The sequence below is a fragment of the Temnothorax nylanderi genome, unplaced genomic scaffold (genome assembly GCF_030848795.1).
Source record: "Temnothorax nylanderi isolate EJ_2023f unplaced genomic scaffold, tnyl_v1.0 TNYL_tig0601_pilon, whole genome shotgun sequence".
NCBI classification, from domain to species: Eukaryota; Metazoa; Arthropoda; class Insecta; order Hymenoptera; family Formicidae; genus Temnothorax; species Temnothorax nylanderi.
The window spans coordinates 8,316-30,927 of NW_027249663.1; the positions used below are offsets into that span (position 1 = coordinate 8,316).

The 22,612-nt window shown below is 31.0% G+C and overlaps 1 protein-coding gene, 2 long non-coding RNA genes and 2 pseudogenes across 10 annotated transcripts in view; 2 read left to right on the top strand and 3 right to left on the bottom strand.

Annotated features, from left to right (window-relative positions):
* Nucleotides 1-22,612, top strand: part of LOC139784245 (uncharacterized) — a 25,619-nt gene continuing 3,007 nt past the window's right edge. The window contains exons 1-6 of one of the 7 annotated variants that reach the window (XR_011721509.1): nucleotides 1-263; nucleotides 507-688; nucleotides 2,913-3,002; nucleotides 8,225-8,316; nucleotides 13,644-13,695; nucleotides 13,868-14,364. Coding sequence is in view for 4 of the 7 variants with exons in the window: in XM_071723413.1 (XP_071579514.1) it covers nucleotides 211-263; nucleotides 507-688; nucleotides 2,913-3,002; nucleotides 8,225-8,301 (402 nt within the window). In the remaining 3 variants the exon portion in view is untranslated. Of the gene's footprint in view, nucleotides 264-506; nucleotides 689-2,912; nucleotides 3,003-5,797; nucleotides 5,870-8,224; nucleotides 12,975-13,643; nucleotides 14,365-22,612 lie in introns of those variants that run through there. The other 6 variants (XR_011721510.1, XM_071723413.1, XM_071723412.1 and 3 more) reach the window with 6 other exon arrangements.
* On the bottom strand, nucleotides 13,563-14,634 carry LOC139784249 (uncharacterized). Of its 2 annotated transcripts, none has more exons than XR_011721515.1 (2): nucleotides 14,371-14,634; nucleotides 13,563-13,700 (listed from the first exon to the last, which is right to left on the bottom strand). It is a non-coding gene; the product is annotated as an uncharacterized lncRNA (long non-coding RNA). The 2 variants fall into 2 exon arrangements; XR_011721514.1 differs by having other exon boundaries at nucleotides 13,563-13,715.
* Nucleotides 16,051-17,257, bottom strand: LOC139784247 (uncharacterized). Its single transcript, XR_011721512.1, has 3 exons — nucleotides 16,907-17,257; nucleotides 16,629-16,830; nucleotides 16,051-16,565 (listed from the first exon to the last, which is right to left on the bottom strand). It is a non-coding gene; the product is annotated as an uncharacterized lncRNA (long non-coding RNA).
* Nucleotides 19,921-20,451, top strand: LOC139784254 (ATP-dependent DNA helicase PIF1 pseudogene; annotated as a pseudogene).
* Nucleotides 20,524-22,612, bottom strand: part of LOC139784246 (protein brunelleschi-like) — a 16,709-nt pseudogene continuing 14,620 nt past the window's right edge.

The following is a 22,612-nucleotide window of genomic DNA, read 5'->3' on the forward strand; positions in this document are numbered from 1 at the left end:
CAGGTAGCAAGATGACGTCTAAAGATATCTTAATGACGTATTATTGAAGTTAAAGACGTCATTAAGACGTTATTAATATGTCATTTGACGTATTACATCACTCTGCTACCTGGATTGATATTGCATATAATCTTTGTTGCAGCAACAGAACAAAAATTCGACTTCGAATACCAAAAAAAGAATATAGATAATAAAGATGGTGTGGAAGCAATGTGTAAAGCAGAAGGTCTTTATCCTCAGCCGACTCTTGATATCTCAATCAAGTAAGTTGTCCTTGTAAATACCGAGAAATCTCAATATGTTACAAAATTTGAAACTTTAAATTATTCATATTTATTCTGCTTTTAAATTATAAAAAAATTAATAAATTTAATTAATTATAAATTATATAAAAATTATAAATATAAAATTCTAAAAAAAAACTATTAAATCTACTTATAACAAAAGACGTAATTTAAATAAAATATGAATTGTTATAGACATATAATAATAGACAATATTTATAGGGATATTCTAGAAAAGAAAACTTCGAAACCCACAGTGACGCTCCGCGAAGATGGATTGTATAATATTTTATCACGAGTAGACTTTCTAGACGAAGAACTACCAGAAGCTGCAGAGCTCAAATGCATCCTTGACATCCCGAGGACAAATTACAGCATGACCCGAAAAACCATTTACTATTCTGGTTAGTTATATATCTTTCATGCTTTAATATATTCCTACTAATTATAAACAATTGCTTCTACTAACTTGCCAGTTTACATTAACTTTTGATGTCAACTCATAATGAATAAATCTTTTAGTACGATTACAATAACTTTGACGATGCGATTTAATAATTATTTTTAATTATATTTATGTAAAACAATGTAAAAACGTTTAGAACGCAATAATTTTTGGTTTTTGTATAATGAACACTATTAGATATATAGAAAATATAGACATTTTTGTATCAAAATATGTTTATTATTATACTTTTTTAATATTATATACATATAATAAAATTATATTCAATCTATAGAGGGTTGTACATAAAGGAAAAGATGCAATTGTGAAATTAAAGAGCAAAACTATCTATGTAAAATATATTTTTTTTCTCTTATGGCTGGTTATATTTTGACCAATTTTTAAAAAATAAATATTTTCTGAATTATACTTTGAAAAACTCAATTTTTTGCATTTTTGATTACAAGTTTTGTAAGTTTTGATAAATCATCATTTTTTTTAATCTTATCAAATTAATCCGTTTGTTTCTTTTACATCCATTTATTTCTTTACACTCTTTATTGTAATAATTCATTTTCTTTTTCTGTGTCCATTTCAAATCAAAACAAGTAGAGAATGCTGTCAAATCAAATAAAAATTTCACACAAATTTTTTAAATTATTGTTTGATCATCCATTTGTAATTCAGATCGCGAGAAGATTATATACATATATTAAACTTATTTAGATATTTAGACATATCCACAATCATTTTGTGTAATTCAAAGTATGCAGATAACAATCTATTCCCTTTTAAATAAAAAATTTATTTTACTTTATTTTATATTGGTAATTTTTAAGTTCTAGGAAGGATGCAAAAAATTACCAAATTGTAAAGTCCAAATAAAAAAAATTTATTCTGCTTTTCTCGCCCATCTTACAAGGAGATCAAATAGTATATATAAAGAGTACACATAAATATAAAAAATTTATTTTATTACATACCTATTTATAAATTGACATTATATTTCGTATATTCTGACTTATAATCATTTTTTATACTATTACAAAAATGATATTCCAGTAAAAAGTTTTTCATAAAAGAATATAATATAAATATATCTATATATAATTCTATCTATATAATTATATATAAAACATGTCCATATATGTTCTTTGATTCTTGTACAACGTCTATTTGTATAAAAACAATAAGAAAAATTAAAAAATAATAAGAAGGATAATTTTCACATTGTTTTCTTCATAACAAGTAAAGTTTAAGGAAATGAGAAAAAATTACCCATATATAAATATAAGTATATAAATGTAATAATTGTATATAAGATATGATTACATATTATGTATAGAATATTGTATAATCTAATCATAATTTTTGTAAAAAAAACAATGCAAAAATTATTTTTCTTATTATTTTCCTATATATACAGACAAAGATTATATAAGAGGAAGAAAACATATATATATTGATATATTTTATATATATATAATTATATATATGTATATTTTTTTGTACAAAAAATTTGTTACCGTACAAAACACAACTTTTTGTAAGTTATTTTTTCCTTTTAGCACAATAGTATACTTTATATAATTTTCTTACTTACTTTTTACTTACATAACTTTCTTACTTACACCCGTAAAATTTCTTATTTACAATACAATTTAAAACAATAATTTAAAACTGATCTGCTAATATATTGATATCAAGATGGAAGAATATCTTATAAAGACTGACTTATCGGGCTCTTCTTAGATTGCCGGAGCACGATAATAAATATTCCAGTTTCGTCAACTCTGTAATCCTTACTTTTATAATTTACTTAACTTAATACAATTTAATCTAACTTATCTTTTGCTAATACGCATAATGTATAAAATTTATAATAATATTAAATTAATATTAATAATGACGTTAATTTTGTATTCTGACTTCAATATTTGCATATCCCACTATATATTCTATTTTTGTCAATAACTGCAGCATAAATAATCATAGAGCAGCATTATTTTTAGCGTTTAGAATATTTTTGAAAAGCATCTTCATATCGCGTCGCCAAGGTTATCAAAATTATCAATTTTTTAATTATTGAACTGTTTAATTAACTCTAAGATAATTAAATCTGTGCTTAGATTAGACATAGAATATGCATAGAAATGTCTATGCTTGGTTTTTGTGTTATGCAGGAACGGCTACTACTACATCTGTTACAACCATACCACAGCATAAAATGGATATCCAGGCCCTAGACAGCTCAAAGGCCAGTAATGGTGGTGGTAAGATTGAATCAATCGTGAAATTTATTAGACATATATATATCTGATATTGAATCATCAGCCAGTAACCATCACCATTATTTTTCGAATCAAGGGCCTTCAGAATTTTGATAAACCTGTCTATTCATTTCATGCTCGTTTTTTGAGAAGTCTTTGAGAAGCATACTCTAAAGAATTTATCTATCGATTCTTATTCATTAATCAATAGCATGTATACATTTTTAGGATATTATAATTTTTTTATGTTACAGGCAGTTACAGGTCTTTTTTTATAGAATCTTCTTTATTATCTCGCTCTTTTCAAAAGTTCTCGATCTAAATTTCTCATCGCTTTTTGCTTAAAAACTTTAATGGCAAAATTGATGAATGCTTTTGTTAATTTTTCTTATTTAATAGTGATAATATAACGTAAGTTATTTTATACAGAATTGTGAATGAAGTCTTTGCTAATTAACACTGCTATTTCTTTTTGTTTCAAGTTCTGTGTGAATATTAATAATACTCGGGTATCGTGTATTATCCAATAAAAGTCAAAACGGGCAAAAGCCCATTAGTATTATACCTTTCAGCGGAGAATTATCCTCGCAATATTAACACCCCCATATACATATACTAATGTCTATGCATTAATGCATATGCATTCCGCTCAAGTGGCCTTCATTAAGGTTATGCATATTTATGAAACTCACCCGCGGCCGTTGTAACGCGCTCAATTATTGGCCCTATTAATTTTAGGAAAATGTTTAAACGCGAAAAATACTTTTTGTTATATTATGAAATTAAAAGAAAATTAATTATATAATTAAGAGAAAAACGAAGATATAAGGCATTTTTCCTTTTTTCATTATATTACTGTTATATTATCAAATTATGGAATGCAATATTTTTATTTTATAGATTTGTCAATCAATAAGAAAAATGTTGTCAAATGAATATAAAAAATGAATAGTAATTAATTTACAATTTATTACGTTAAAGCAGTGGTTCCCAAGCTTTTTTAGCCTAGTGCCCACTTCTGAAAATTTGGTATTAGTTACCATCCCCTCCCTGACCCCAGCTAAATATAATAAACATGTCAAAATCAGCGATAATAACCTTTATATTACATTGTATACACATATTTAATCATTTCAAACTAAATAATTATCAGCTGTACATAAGACATTAATTGAACTAAAACAGATTTGTTTACATTTGAAGATTTCAAAATGTGTGCTAATTCTCTGATTAGATTATTTTTCGCGGAACAACGTTCATCTCAGGTGCAACATATATTATACATATCTATGTTATTTATTTTAAAATTATTAATTGCATACTACAATTACTTTTAAAATCAATTATTTCAGTAGAAATGTGTAATTAATTTACCTTAAATAAATAAAACCTAAAAATATCCTCCTATCACCTCTTTACAATTTACCGCTCCCTGAAAACCAAAAACGCTCCTTGAGGGCGATACCGTCCAGGTTGAGAACTACTGCGTTAAAGTATAATCTAATTTTGCTATTTTTATCAATCTTATTTTTTCTTTTGTTTTCGTTAATTCTATTTTAAAATACATTTTTATATACAAAAATACATTCACTTTTCTTTCTTTTTCCAATTATTAAGCAATTTGTATTGATTATAGGGTAACTCCGGTATATACGCCGCACCTAAGAAAAACTTAATTTATTGAGTACTATTTAATATGTTTAAGGCAAATGAATTATACCAATAAAAACTTTATATCTACTGTCTACTACTATAAAAAAATTAGAAATATAAAATATTTATTCTTTGTAGGTATTTAACAAAAATAAACTTTTAGAAACCCTTGCATTTTTGCCATATATCTCATAGAGGTGGGATAAATGATATTCTTAGGTGGAATATACGCCTTATAAAAAATTACAAGTACCTAATGTTTATAAATGAGGCAATAAAATGTCATAATAAGTTATAAAATGTGTGCAAAAAATTTATTAAGGTGTAATAATGATAAACAAATTATAAAACTGAAAAATTTTTAAAAGAAAATAGACGAATGATAGATGCATTAAAGGTTATTGTTATATGATCCAAAAAAAAAAATAAGGAAAAAGAATACATAGGAGATTTCGATTTTTACAGAGTGTTTGTACTATGGCATAAATCCCGAACGCTAAAAATGCCATATATCCTAAACAGGTGGGATATACAAGATATCAAGCTAAACAAAGAATACAAGAGCTATGCACTTGTATTTTGCTGTATTCCATCCTTTATACTATCCCTTTACACTTATGTATCATGAAATAACCATTAAACCTTTTACACTGTTTACAGTAATCATTTTATGTAGGTCTTAACATATAATCGCGCTACTTACTACGTTGAAAAATCGATTCAACTCACGACGGTTTCATTAACATTAACAGTAAAGAACTGAAATTACAACACAATGCTAATGTGGCTTAAAGGTACATAACAGAATAATTGCGAGCAAATACCTTCATTCCTTCTATTTTTTCTGACGTAAATCCCCGCGCGACGTAAGTGTACCCCCCGGAGTTACCCTATATATATATATATATATATATATATATATATATATATATATATCCAAGCTATCGATCTAAAGACACCCTTATTTGTGTGTAAAATATATATATATATATCGTATTATTGTGTGTTATTAAAATATCGTATTTTAATAACACACAATATAAAGACACCCTTTGATATTGAATATAAAATATCTTATTTTAATAACACACAAATAAGGGTGTCTTTAGATCTATTGTATCATCTGCTAATAACAGATTTTTCAGGTTATTCCGGATAAAGATCTTAATGAAAATTCTTAATGAAAGATCTTAATGATCTTTGTGAAAATATTAAAGGTATTATAATTTTTTAATAAAAAACACGTTTGAAATTGACTAATCAGATTGCTCAAAACTCTCATATTCAGATATGACATATTTAACTCTTAGATTCCTAACTGCGGTAGATACCGGATCTTGCTGGCATAATTTTGATTGGTATTTCTTTAACATTAGGGATTGGTAATTTTATTGATTGAGATTATGTTATGTGCGAAAACATTCACAGTGCATCTATTTATATTGAACATGCATTTATCTCATATTTAGGTACAGTAAACCTTTCATGTCATCTGCGAAAAAAATGTAATTTTGTGAAAGCACAGAAATATTAAAAAAAGTATTGTATGTTCTTTTAAATGTGATACAGACTCTGAATATATTCCTAAGAATTTTTCTTATCAAGAGACACCCGTACTATCTCATGCCAAGCACACGCGCAGCACGAGACTGCTCCGTGTATTTCTACGCGAGTACGAGCGTTGCGAGTATCCGAGATTTTGAGATCTCAATAACGACTGAACGGATCAAGTTCTGAATAGGATCAATCGATAGCTTGAATTTGATTTATACAAGAAGTGTTTTTATTTTTCCTCTACGTGCCCTACGGGTGGAGATATTACGACGCAAAGTCCAAACCTGGAAATTTTTATTTTATTAAAAATACGAGGTAAAAAATATTAATATTTCATTTTTTATGTAAAATAAGAGAATTAATTTTTTTTAAAATTAATATTTAAAATATTAATTTAGTAATATTTTTGAGCAAAAAATTTTTGTGCAAAATAAAAAGCCTTCGTACTTTTTTATTTACAATTATTATTAAGATTTTGCAAAAACGTATTATTTTTATGAATGTTACTCTATGAACTTGGGGTCCGCTATAAACCCCACACTTAAGAAACTATGTAAGTCAAGTTGTATCAGAAGTTTAAGGGTTAAAAATTAATATAATTTATCGATCAATATTGATTAGAAATATCCAGAAAAAACATCGTTTGTGATAGATTTCATATGGTAGCTTTGATAATTCGATGCTCATCTCATTCTAACATCAATATTTCGTAATAATAATACTATATAGGGGAGACCGGGGCTAAGCCGACACTATTTTTTCAAAGGCAATTTTTAATATTTAATTAAAATTTTTAGGCAAATTCAATGGTACATATTTAAAGAGTGTTTCTTCAGGTACAAAATTGATTCAGGAAGTTTTGCTGTACGTCGCTTTGTTTTGCCGCCAGGAAAGAAAAAGTGACGCGAAGACAAATTTTCGAATTGAAAAATGCCGGGGCAAACTCGACACCCCGCCGGGGCAAACTCAACACTTTGTCTGATCGACACAATTTGATCTGGAACTTATTTTTTACTGTCTGAAAATGAAAATACATTGTTTATTGTGTATTTAAAAAGTACAAAAATTCGGAATAAAGTAGCTAGAACAATCATTTGAAATAATGAGAACAAAAATTGTTGAACTTTCAATTATCTTCATCTAAACTCATGTCTGAAAAACAATTAATGCAGGTAAACTCGCGATCGGACGTGCGCATACATTTGTCATGAGCCATACGGCTGCATGACAAGCATCGTTTATTACTGGGAGCCGACGAAACGGCGTGGTGTTGACTTTGCCCCGGACGTTGTTTTTCACTTTTGTCACTTCAAAAACATGAAAATTTTGAAAATATCCAAAAACGATTATCGGATTCATATAGAGCATCAAATTTCCCATCAAAATCACTTACCGGTAGATTCGCAAGAGTAAAGCTCGATGAAAGAGTAGACATTTTCGAGAGATCAGAAAAATTACTTTTCACTATCAAAAATGCTTATGTCGCGTTAAAAATTACACTATAACTCAGAATGTTACCAAATTCCGTTGATAATACTGGCACATAAAGACGCATTTACAGTAGGAAAGGCAAGTTTCTACGATAGATTTAAATTGGCAAAAAGCCTAGTGTCAAGTTTGCCCCGTTGTCGGCTTAGCCCCGGTCTCCCCTACACATAATTAATATTACTAGCATACGCAATAGATTAATTAACGCAGATAAATAAAACAACATTGAGAAGTGTTTTCAATATTATTATAAAATCATGTCAATATTATGTATTTAAAAAATAAACGTCTTAAGGCATTAATTGATTATGTGCTCTATTGTGCAATATATTACCTTGAATGTGCAAGCTTTGGGCAATGTAATCAGCCAAATTTAAACGTTTCCCATTTAAAAGTTATTATAATCTCGACATTTTAGTATTAGAATTTTTATTCTTGAATAACCTCAAGAATCTGTCATTACCTGATGTGAGACACTGTATACTATATGAAGAATATTTTTGGACTTATATGTGCTGATCTACTTGCAGGCAACTTCGTCGACCGTGCATCGATTAATCTTATCCTGTTACCGGTACTTCTGGCTATTTTCATTCTGTTTCATTAATAATACAATCGATAGGTAAGTTTAAACTGATGTTGGGTTTGACTGGTACCTCTATGATTTTAAGAAAAAATTGATCCTAAATCACAGTTTCTCTCTCTCTCTCTCTCTCTCTCTCTCTCTCTCTCTCTCTCCAAAATAATCTAAAATATTTTATAATATAGAGGAGACCGGGGCAAACTCGACACAATTTTTTCAAAGACAATTTTCAACAATTAATTAAAATTTTCAAGCAAATTTAATGGTATACATTTAAAGAGTGTTCCTTCAGGTACAAAATTACTTAAGGAAATTTTGCTATACATTGCTTAGTTTTGCCCCCAGGAAAGGAAAAGTGACGCAAAGACAAATTTTCAAATTGAAAAATGCCGGGGCAAACTTGACACTTTGCCTGATTGACACAATTTGATCTGGAACTTATTTTTTATTGTCTGAAACTAAACATACATTGTTTATCGTGTATTTAAAAAGTACAAAAATTCGGAATTAAGTAAAATAATCGTTGGAAATAATGAGAACAGAAATTGTTAAACATTCAATTATTTTCATCTAAACTCATGTCTGAAAAACAATTTATGCAAATAAATTCGCGATTAGACGTGCACAAACATTTGTCATGGGCTAGCTGCATGATAAGCATCGATTGTTATTGGGAGCTGATAAAACGGCGTGGTGTCGACTTTGCCCCGAACGTCGTTTTTCACTTTTGTTACTCCAAAAATTTAAAAATTTTGAAAATATGCAAAAACTATTATCGGATTCGTATAAAGCATCGAATTTCCTATCAAAATCACTTACCAGTAGATTTGCAAGAGTAAAGCTTGATAAAAAAGTAGAAATTTTCGAGAGATCAGAAAAATTACTTTTCACCATCAAAAACGCTTATGTCGCGCTAAAAATTACACCATAACTCAGAATGTCACCAAATTCCGTTGATAATACTGGCACATAAAGACGCATTTACAGTAGGAAAGGCAAGTTTCTACGATAGATTTAAATTGGCAAAAAGCCTAGTGTCAAGTTTGCCCCGATGTCGAGTTTGCCCCGATGTCGAGTTTGCTCCGGTCTCCCCTACATTTTATTATGAAACATTTATCAATCATATATTTTTGAAAAATAGAAATTATGTATTACAAAGCGTGTTTTTACAATTTTTTTAAGTTTTAGAAAAATAATATAAATCATTTTCTAATCTTCTTTATATGTAGATATGTGATGCCATGGATATACATATAAAATAATTTATATTTTAAAAACATTTGAAAGAATGTGAATGCAAAGACAAAAAACAGGGTACGAGATTAGATTTAAAAAGTATAATTGCGAAATAACAAAGAATTTGGTTAAATCAATATTCTTTAAATCGACAACTTATACATAAAGTGATAAAAATACTATATTCTGCATAAATGTATATAGAACATTTTATTACACTTTTTTGTCACGTCTCGATATATATTCGAGAAAATAAAGTTAAGATAAAGTAAAATAAATTAAAAAGATACTTTGATTTAATTTACTTGATTTGTAAAATTATGATTAATGTAAACAATTGCTAGCCTAATTAGAAAAATTTGCAGTTTTTATTATATTATAACACGACAAAAAACAAGATCTAACATAAAATATGTATAATATAAAAAATATAATAAGTGACTATGTCTATTTGGTGATTGTTTTATATTTTTTAAGAATTCTAATTAAAAATACATATGATATATATATATATATATATGGGGCATTCTCCGCGTGTCGGAGTCCTCTCCTGCCCACTTCAATTTTTGACATAATTCAACCAACCAGGGCTTAAAATTTTCGTTGAAGTGTCTACTTTTTAATGCCATGTGGCCTTTTGTGAAAATTTAATATGGCGGACTGATGCAGCGCCAAGAATGAAGAAAGTAAAAAAAAATTAATTGTATATCTTCTAAAAAAATGCAGAAATGTCACTTGATTCGGATGAAACTCGGTACTAGGCGGTTTTCGAGGTCGTTGATTCCGAATCTGGTCGAAATATGGAAATTCAAAATGGCGGATTAAATATGGCCGCCCGTAATGCAGAAATGTCACTTGATTTGGATGAAACTCGGTACTAGGGGGTTTTCGAGGTCGCTGATTCTGAATGTGAAGTCGAAATTCGGAAATTCAAGATGGCGGATCCAATATGGCCGACCAAATGCAGAAATGTCACTTGATTTACGTGAAAAAAACTGTCGCTTCAGTAGCGCCAAAAGCTGTCGCTGTAACACCGATAGGATGATTAGAACAGTTTTACGGTATTATTTTTAAGATCTAGATATTACATTCGTATTTAGAGACCTTCAAAAGTCCCTAACAATAATTTTGCATTTGTTGTTATAACTATTATTACGATTTTTCCTTGAAGTAATGGATAGTTTAGTTAGTTAATAATAACACGAAAGGAGGCGATGAGAGCCGTACATGTTTTTACAGAATTGCTTTTCCGGTGGTGCTTCAGTCGTTCAATACGAATTTATAGCTACGAACACGTATTTTTTAAAGAAGGTACCATAAAATCATTCAAACTATCCTGTTGGTCTCAGAGCGACAGATTTTGGCGCTACTGAAGCGACAGTTTTTTTCACGTGAATCAAGTGACATTTCTGCATTTCGGTCGGCCATATTGGATCCGCCATCTTGAATTTCCGAATTTCGACTTCACATTCGGAATCAGCGACCTCGAAAACCCCCTAGTACCGAGTTTCATCCGAATCAAGTGACATTTCTGCATTACGGGCGGCCATATTTAATCCGCCATTTTGAATTTCCAAATTTTGACCAGATTCGGAATCAACGACCTCGAAAACCCCCTAGTACCGAGTTTCATCCGAATCAAGTGACATTTCTGCATTTTTTTAAGAAGATATACAATTAATTTTTTTTTACTTTCTTCATTCTCGGCGCTGCATCAGTCCGCCATTTTAAATTTTCACAAAAGGCCACATGGCATTAAAAAGTAGACACTTCAACGAAAATTTTAAGCCCTGGTTGGTTGAATTATGTCAAAAATTGAAGTGGGCAGGAGAGGACTCCGACACGCGGAGAATGCCCCATATATATATATATATATATGTATGTACACATATACCCTGGCGAAAATGAGAAGTTTCATAAACGTTTGTTTGACGTTTACGTGAGCGTTTGCGGAAGTTCATTGAGAGTTTAGAAACGGTCAGTAGAGAGTTCGTAGAGCGGAAATTGCAACGCTGTTTGAAAGGCGTTTGTATATAGCGTTTTTGAGAGTTTGCACAGCGTTTACATGACGTATGACGTTTGCTGAGAGTTCTTTAAAACATTTAAGGTGCGATTTCACGATGACGCTCGACGCTGGATTCGAGCGTCAAATCTGGTCACGTGATAGATTTCTTAATTTCCGCGTCGAGTGAAAAAAGCTAAACTGTGTTTAGCTTTGACGCTCGACGCTCATTTCAGTCAATCCAGTGGTTATTTCAGTCAATCCAGTGGTTATTTCAGTCAATCCAGTGGTTAGGTTATATTCCGCGTCCCTCTGAATCTATCACGTGACCAGATTTGACGCTCGAATCCAGCGTCGAGCGTCATCGTGAAATTGCACCTTTAGAGATCCTCTGTTAAGCGTTTAATAAGTCGAAAGCGTTTGCTTTCATCATTGGAAACTGCGTGCATAACGGGCGTTTACTCTTGTCGTTAGAAGAAACGGTGTAAAGAGCGTTAAATGTTAAAATCTGCTTTTCGCCTCGCAGGGGGTCTGCTTATATACGCGGCTGGATGTATTTTAAATGCGAGAAAGATGCGCCGCCTAGCGGCATTGTTAGAAAAACGTTTGCTGAACGGAGAGAAAACGCTTGTGTTACGGAGTCGGGAAAAACGTTTCTTGGGCGTCTCCAAGCCGTTTGCGTTAACGCCTTACAAAACGTTCACTGCGCCTCTACAATTCGCCACATCGGAAGAGCGTTTGCTGAACGGAGTGGAAACGCTTGTCTTACGGCGTTGGGAAAAGCGTTTGCTAAACGTTTGAAAAGTCTGACAGCAAACTCTCTGCACGAATGCGTTTCAGCGTTTACTGAGTGTTCTCTGAAAAGCGTTGCCTCAGAATTCCAGAACTTTCATGAAACGTTATATATAGCGTTTTATAAGCGTTCTGAAAGCGTTTAAAACCTAACGGCGTTGGGTAAGCGTTCTTATAAAGTTTGAAAGCGTATAAACTCTCAAAAAACCCTCATTGAACGGTTGTAAACGCTTTATAAAGCTTCTTATTTTCGCCAGGGTACATACGCAAACATTTATATATTTTATATTAAAATATTACCAAAGTTTTTTATCTCAATTTAAAGTAAGAATAAGATAATAGAGAAATCTAATATAAAATATAAAGAATATAAAAAAGGAATGTAAAAAAGAATATAAATTATTCCTAATCTGAAATATACAAACATAACTTGTTTTCTTAATTAAGATATTTTTTATATTTTATATTAGCAAATATAAAAGAATGAATTGTACATAACACTTGTTATAATTAGTTGACAATTTATTGTATATAACATTTTGCAAGCAAACGATTTTATTGTATAAACATAATTGAAAATTCTGTAATTCTGTAAGTTATATTTGTACAAATTGTGTAAATAACGCTAAATTGATTATATATTCAAATACATATATATACATGCATACATAGGAGGCAATTGAATAACCTAACCTAATAAGAATTTTTTTATAAGTCCTTTATTAAGGTGGCTCTACAGATAATGGATGTATCTAAAAATAGGAAAAAAACTTCATGAACGTATAAATTGAGATGCGAGAAAAGTGCTCGAAAAATTTTAGCATCGCCCTAAGAGCAAAAAGTCGACTTTAAGTCGACTTGAAGTCGACTTCTACCGAAACTGACTTGGCAGAGAAGTCGACATTTTTAAGGACGAAAGTCGACTTGAAGTCGACTTGAAGTCGGCGAATGTCGCAAAAACCACCGACTTAAAGTCGACTTCCCGTCATGATGAAAAGTCGACTTCCCGTCATGACGAAAAGTCGACTTCCCGCCAACTTTTAAAGTCGATAAAATAAACCGCCGCGTACGTCTGGAGGTCGATTGTGTATCTTGAAACGAGGTAAAAATAACAAAAGTTAACAGATTTTATTAGATTTTGATAAATAAAATCGTAGATACGCTAATGAATTTTCTCACTTTTGTAATTTTTACCTCATTATTTCAAGATACACAATCGACCCCTTGCTGGAGGGCTAAAACTGATGCATTTCGATTTTTTTTCATATATAAAATAATTTAATTATCTAAAAAACTGTATAATTACTATCCTAATGTTTTATTCTTAATTACAAAGGCGGCCATATCTGTGCCACTTCTGCGTGCGCGGATTCCGGCAGCTACTTCTGGTAAGCTGACAATAACAGAACTAAAATTAAAACATTCCAGCGTTAATCGCGAAACAATATGCAAAATTAGCTATATAAATATATATCATATTATTATCATAATGTTGTAAATATATAATAATATTGTTTTATATAATATATATATATTATTATAAATATATAATATCCACAGACTTTTATACTAGATCACTAACATCTATGGACGCACTGCCGAAAAGCTGATGCGAGTGCAAGGTGCAAGTGTTAGTGAAGGGTGCGGCCATATTGAATTAACAATAAGTCACTATCGGGTGTTCAGTTGCTCATGATGTGCGTTTATCTGCATTCGTTATTACAGTACATACATAACGAAGCAGGTGAATGTTTTTGTGTTAAATATTGGTACATGTTATCAATAAGTTTGTAAGTCATGCCTTCGACGTGTAGCGTACTTGGATGCCGAAATCGAACCACTACTCCTGTAGTATTAAACCCTTTCTTTTGGACATTCTGTATATGCCAGACTATTGTATAGAAATCTTGTATAAAACCACTTGTATAGAATAGTAGTATAGCATATCTTGACTAAAATCAACATGGCGGCAAGCATCACGGCCGAGATGTCTGTCAGCGGTCTAGTATTGTATAGAAGTCTATGATAATATCTAAATATTATTTTATAAATTAAAATCTCACATTTTTTATCCGAAACCCAGATTTCTAGCAGTTTGTGTTTGGACACGACTCCCTGCGACTGCAGCGTTTGTACTATTGCTTGAGTGCGTGGTATCAACCTGAAAAAATCGTATTGAATTGATGTAATCTATTCGATGAATCAACGTGAAATCGAAAGGAGATAGAATAACGATTTACCTGGCCCATGACTTGGTGATGCTCCCAGGTGTCGTCAGCAGCGACGGGACAAATCGTTTCAGCTTAGGGCACACTTGACCCTCCAAGAAGAAATACGCTAACCACTTGACACCCCATACAGCACAAAATGTTTTTTAAATATTTTTAAAATATTTTTTAGGAAGATTAAAATAATTTAAAATAATTTACAAAAATATTTTTAGAATGTTTCTATGTCCGTCAGATCATGTCAGAAAAATATTTTCAAAAATATTTTTAAAAGATTGCAAATAAATACCTATATTCAATAATATTTGTAAAATCTTTTAGAAATATTGTTTTAAAAAATAAAATATGTTTATAATAATTTTAAAAATGCTTTAAAAATGACATAAATATGAGTCATTTAAAGGTATGTATATACCGTTATGCTGTTGTGAATTAAGAATTTTAGAAAAACAAAAAAAATACATTTATTATATATATGTCGTGTGTGCATACAGCCGCGCGGTCACCCATCCGAGTCAGTACCGCACCTAACGTCGCTTGACATCGATGATCGAACGGACTAGTGGTGATCCTTTGATTCTGACGCTTCCTTGTTGCTTATACTTCTATATAACATATCTTTATAGTGTTCAAAAATCGTGTAATGATAACCGGTAAATATTAAAAATAATAACGCAATTACAATTAATGTACAATAATTATTAATATAAAATTCGTATATTTAACATAATATAATATTAATATAATAACGTTAACAACATGCATGATAACGCCTAAAGACGCTACCTGACAAAATAAAGAATTTATTTAATGAATTGAATCAAAGTTGAAAAATAATTAGGAATTAAATTTAAAGAAACAAATCTAAAAAAAATCTATTCTTTATGTATGTGTGTGCATATATGTTCACGGAGTAAGTTATATAGTACCTACTATTCAATTTAATTCAAAGAGTACTTTATTTGCCCCGAAGGGGCCTTATAAAGGGCGTTTTTACGGAACGTTTATAGTACCTACTATATTTTCAATTATTCTTATAATATTTCTGCAATGTTGTTCTAATATTTCAACGAAATGTTGCAATTGTCTTTACAACATTACATTGCAACTTGTAACGTTCCTGGCAATGTCTTGCAAGCTTCTATGCTGTATGGGTCTGTTTTAATTAAGAAAAACTCAAAAAATGAAAATAAAATTGTCGTGTACCAAATTTGGTCTTAAAATGACGTCTAATTCATGTCCTTTTCATGACGTCATACTTTCATATCTACAATAGTACGTCAAATACACGTCATATAAAGGACATATGACGTCGTGGACGAAATATGATCTTAAATTGACGTCAATAAGACCATGTGTGCTACCTGGGATATTTACATGGGAAGTATATATATATATATATATATATATATATACAATTTCTGTAACTTTTAAAGTAAATATCTCAGAAACGGGTCGGACAATCGATCGCAAATTTAACACAGGTTTTTGGGATATATAAGTGCACAATCTCTGTAAATTTCAGCTTTATCCCTTTATTTTGACATAAGCGACATACATCTTTAATTAAGAATATTTTATAATATTTCAAAAATATTTTTGAAAATATTTGAAAAAAGATTATAAAACCAATAAGAAATAAAAATATTTTTTAAATATTTTGAAACAAGATTATGATACAATAAATATGTAGATTTGAATTAATATTTTAAAAATACATTTCAAATATTTAAGAAAATTTTATCTGGGTGTTAAAAAGAACGTTTTTAAAAATATTTTTAAAAGATTCTTAAAATATTCTTTAAAAAGTTACCACAAAAGGTTTTTAAACCATTTTAAAATACTCCTAAAACCATTTTAAAATGTTTCTCGCAATATTTTTATAGAAATATTTAGAAATATTTTTTGAAAACATTTTGTGCTGTATGGGCGTCCACGGATGCTCTATATCCATCGATGGTAGTGCCCATTCGGCCTTTCCGAATGTACCAGACACGCGGCAAATGATCTTCCCGGTTCATTGATTATATCTATAAATATCTTTATAAATAAGTAGGAAAAACATTATAAAGCAACAATTGTGATAAAAATACCTTGGCGGTGGATCAACCAATGGTTCACTAAGATGGCATAGCATGGGCGAATTTCGGCAATCATTCGGGTTCTATCACCGTGACACTTCGCATGTACATCTTATTCGTTTCGTACACCTCTTTATAAACCACCTATTCCTGACTGATTTTCCGTAGAACGCACGAAGAATGCATGAACACAGGTTCCTTCATTTCTGGTGTTCTGAAAGATGATACAGAATGCAGAGGTCGCATTCAATAGGTCTTAATTATCGATGATAATTAATAACACACCATACCTAACCTGTAAGCATGTTTCCACTTAGCCTTATCCTGATCCTCTTTTACCTCGTCGGGCAAAACCTTTCTCGCGACTTGATCCGCCATACCTGCAAGAACTATCTGGCGTCTTATCGTGTCCTGTCTCGCGGCACGTATTCCTCGCACTCGCGTAAACTCTGGTCCACTCTGGTCCTCCAGCCTCCTCGAGATTCGCCGCCATGCATATTGATGATGCATGACGCGCCGCTTGACTGTTTTCCGTCTTTTTATAAGTCGACTATTTAGAAGTCGACTTTTAGTCGACTTTCCGCCATTTTTAGAAGTCGACTATTTAGAAGTCGACTTTTAGTCGACTTTCCGCCATTTTTAGAAGTCGACTTATAAAAGTCGACTTGCCGTCGACTTTCCGTCAATTGTGCTCTTAGGGCGGTTATCGTGTAAAAATTTGCAAAAATGAAATTTGAAATTACAGTTTTTAACATGAGCTCTTATGGCAGAGGGGTTCCTGGAGACAGGAAATGGGATATTAATTATATGAAGGCGGCCTACCCCATACAGCACAAAATGTTTTCAAAAAATATTTTTGAATATTTCTATAAAAATATTGCAAGAAATATTTTAAAATGGTTTTAGGAATATTTTAAAAAAGTTAAAAAACCTTTTGTGATAACATTTTTAAGAATATTTTGAGAATCTTTTAAAAATATTTATAAAAATGTTCTTCTTTATCACCCAGGAAATATTTTCTTAAATATTTGAAATATATTTTTGAAATATTAATTTAAATCAACATATTTATTGTTTTATAATCTTGTTCCAAAATATTTAAAAATATTTTAAATCTATTATTGGTTCTAAAATCTTTTTTCAAATATTTTTGAAATATTATGAAATATTCTTAATTAAAAGATGCATGATAGCGCATCTTTCCGTGCTAGTTTGGAACGACGCTGCTAGGCGGCGCATAATGGTAAGACTAACTCGTAAGTAAATTTCAGTTGAGGGCTAATATAAGCAGGTCTCTGGCGAAGCAAAATCATGACATTCACAAGATAGATATGTATATTTTTCAAATATATAAAAAAAAAGATGTACCTATACTTTACAGATATTAAAAAAATCTTTCAAACATGAAACACAATTATTACTTATTGGGTTAAACATATTTTATTTTTTGAAGTAATATTTCTAAAAGATTTTACAAATATTATTAAATATATTTATTTGCAATCTTATAAAAATATTTTTGAAAATATTTTTCTGACATGATCTGGCGGACATAGAAACATTCAAAAAATATTTTTGTGAATTATTTTAATCTTCCTAAAAAATATTTAAAAAATATTTTAAAAACATTTTGTGCTCTATGGGACCAGAGATTCAAAAAACAGAGCTCTTATAGATCTTAATCTAAGCTTTTCAGAAATATCGAGAAAAACAAGGGTTATCGTGTAAAATTTTATGATATTGGCTATTGAAACAGGCCATATCACAGTTCACGTAGCGTGCTTCGAATAACATTTGGCAACGTTGCAGCGACTACACTCGCGCGGAAAGTGTACAGCCAGTACAGCACCACAGTATGACAGCACCTCAAACTTAAGCACCTAACCTTTATTATGCTAGGTCTACAATACGAGTCGTAAAGTCGTGAGTCGTAAGAAATTGACCAATCACATTCGAATTTGAGGAGAATAATCGACTGTGATTAGTCAATTTCTTGCGACTCGCGACTTGCGACTGCTTGCGACTCGCATTGTAGACCCCGCAATTACAAGCGCTTACGGAGGAGTACTCGCTCTAAAATTATGTGAAATACAAGTTTTGACTCAGTTAACAACAACTATCAATAAACAACAAAACATAACCACATTACCACATTTTCTCGCATGTATAAGCCGGAGTCAAAAGAGCACTTATACGATATTTTTAATTTATTCCTCGCTTCGACTAATATGGGTATGATATAAGCTCTAACGTCATCAAAATTCATGAAAATATTTTATGAATACTTAGAATTGATGAATTTAAAGATTTTCTCTTCATCTCTCAACTGACTAGAGAGTACACTGCTATTCATTAATGCCTGGAATTCCGTTTGCCTGGAGTGACATTTCTAACGTGCTTATTCCCATTTATGTGAATCAATGAGTTTCAGGTTGCGCAGGTTATACGCATGAAAATGTCCCTAAAGAAACAGACTTAACCTATGATCGTTTCTGGCCGTATTTGACAGTTGTGAAATAAAACGGTTTGATAATGTCTTTTAAGTGTATGTCTTTAATATGTATTTTGTAGAATATAACTTTTTACGTATTTTTTCTATATTTATTTTAATAAATGGATAAGTATTTGCTACTTTTTCATTTTGCTTTTAATTATTATTAACAATACTACATATAATATTTACATTAATATTACTATTATTTTATAACTTGTAAACGTTTACAAATTCAACTATGTTAATAAGTGATAAAACTTTATTACATTTTTTGTGAAATAATTAATAATATTAAACTTCAGCAACTTATGTTTACAGAAATCGGCTCCGTTTTTGCGATCGCTGTTCTTATTATTGAAAAAAGGTCTTCTTGAATGTAATTGTCGGGATATAGATTTTCTTTGAATGTGGTTTTTCTCGATCTTTTATTTTCTACGATCCACTGAAATAGTTTCACTTGTTTCTTTGTATCGCTAAATCTACAAGTTCACTATTTTTATATTACGCCTAATCGTAGCTACGATTTCGTTTTCAGGCATTTCTCTTTGCCATGAGCGTATGATTTTTTCATGCATTGATTGAATTAGAGTCGCAAAAATGTTATTTCCTTATAAATGGTCTCTATCTTCCATGTCTATAATGATAGGAAAAAAGACAAACACATCATTCTTGTAATGTTGGACAGAGTTTTATTTTATATGCGACACATCTAGTTTTAGTTTCCTCTATGTAGACCATATGGGCACCCCCATGGTCATCTTTTATTGAAATAAAAAAAATATATATACAGCGTTAGATTCCGATAGTTCTATGACGCACATGTTGGATCAGCAGCTGCCTATACCCGGCAAATTAGTACTGAAAGTTGGCACGCAAGTTATGCTGCTGAAAAATATAAATGTTAACAGTGGATTGATGAACGGAGCTCGAGGGGTTGTTGTTAGTTTTAAAAATGATATACCGGTGATCCAGTTGCGATCTGGAACCCATTATGAGGCAAAGATGGAAAAATGGGCTATCAAAACCACTTCCGGTGCTGTCATACACCGAAAACAAGTTCCGTTAAAGCCAGCGTGGGCCTTTTCGATTCATAAAAGTCAGGGCTTAACTTTAGACTGTGTGGAAATGTGTTTGGCGAGGGTATTTGACGCTAGTCAATCTTACGTAGCACTTTCGAGAGCTCAGAGCTTACAAAGTTTACGTGTTTTAGATTTTAATAGCCAACAGGTGTGGGCTAATACAGCTGTACTTGAATTTTACAAAAAGTTCAGGAGGAATGTGCAAGAGATGGAAATGATTCCTCTCGGCAAAAAGATAAAGTTAGAGGGAAATAAACGATGATATTTATAGTTTTTATAATCTACACATATATAGCTTGTTGGAAGTAAACAATTTATATTTAACGCATACACACAGAATTACATAAAAATTTATTAACTTTATTAAAGTAAATATTTTTTCTTTATTTTTATGTATATAATTAATACACAACGTTTCGATTCTTTCTTTTTACAAATATTACAGTTCATTGGTGTAGACGGTGATTTGTATTTTCTATTTATATTAATAATCGTCGACAGTTATTTCGACGGGCGGTATATAACGCCATGTATGTCCCGCATTTACGAGCTCCGAATAAAGTATTGGAGAATTTGGAGCGGATTCTTTACTACTACATTGAATATCTATTTTGTACTGACCAGCAGTGAAAAATACTACGCGACATTCATGATAGGCTCTGCCGGATTCCTGTAACTGTTGTTTTTTCATAAATTCGGGAACGTAAGACAAGGGTGTATAATATTAATAAATTGTATTTATTAAAGTTGTGACACACAGTAGGCTGCATGACCTTATTTGCTCCAGCTATGGATAATCTTGTTTCCAACTGATAATTATTCACTCCATTATGATGGTCCTGATAGAAATTAATGGACAATGTAAGATCACTCAGCGGATGCTCCAGAGCATTGCACACTCCCACACCAACACTTATGCATTCGCCCAAAGCACACGACAGTTCTTCTTGTGCTTTTACAATAATATCGTTAATAGTTATTTCTGGAAAATGTTGAATTTGTTTAGTAATTTTAAGTTTTTTTTATACATACGCATGGTAAATAGTACATAAATAGTATACGCACCCCACTGTAGAGGACTCATTCTGACCAGATCTAACATACCCGTTGACTCGGTACCTAGTAATTGCCAGCGTAGATCAACCAACGAAGCTATATGTTCAGCACATACTTTTTGGAGTTCACTTGTATCACCAGCACCATTTAACTATAAGTGAAAAAAAATAATATTACAATAGAATAGTATTACATTGCGGTATGTGTTCGAATAGGCCACCCCTGGTGGAAATAATTTTACAACAATTTACGTATTTCTATGAAGAATTACAATCTTCTACAACAAATCACAAATTTCTACAAATTTGTGAAAATTGTAGAAATTCATGGTGAATTGTAGTAAATTGTAGTAAATTGTAGTAAATTGTAGTAAGTTGTAAAAAGTAATAGAAAATTGTAACAACTTTTTTACGAACATTTTTATGAGACGTAGTAAATCGTAGAAGTTGTAGATTATTGTAAAAATCATAACTATTTATAACTATCTACAACATTCTGCGAATATTTTTTATGAGAACGTAGTAAATTGTAGAAGTTGTAGATTATTGTAAAAATCACAACTATTTACAACTTTCTACAACGTTCTAACAACATTTTTTATCAAAATTTTAGTAATTTGTAGAAGTTGCAAATTATTGTAAAAATTACAACTATTTACAACTTTCTACAATATTCTAAAAATATTTTTATGATTAAATGTAAGATATAAACAAAGTATACTTGTCCCACTCTAACTTATACTGCATCAGTGTGCACTAGTTTAGCAGTGCAGGAATAGAAACAGATCTTATTGAAAGTTGTAGATTTCAGCATAGCCTGATGTAAAAATGTCGAACATGTCGCATATTTAGTATGTTTATCCAGTGAGAAGGTTGATGTCGAATCGACGTCAATTCAACGTCGATTCACCGAAAACTCATCGACATCGAAATTAACATAAAAAATCAGCTGATTTCAATCAAATTGTTTTGGCATCAAGAGTTGCTTCTTTCTAAGTTACCTGTGTTCAAAACTCTAAAAATTTTGTCTAAAATTAAGAGACTAATGGCCGGTATTCATAGTCGGATATTTCAAGACCGTCTTAAGTTATGTCTTAAGACGCTAAAGCCCCTTGCACAATGCCAGGCAACAGGCAATAGGAACAGGGAATAGAAATCAGAAATCATGTATAAATACATGTATAAATACAGAATAAACAGTGACACAGGCAATAGACACAGAGTTTCCGTCACGTTGGAAATTCTGTGCCTATTGCCTGTTGCCAACCAATCATAGTATTCGAATTTTTTAGGTTGTAATTAACGATTTTTTTGTTATTTCCTGTTCCTATTGCCTGTTGCCTGGCATTGTGCAAGAGGCTTAATACG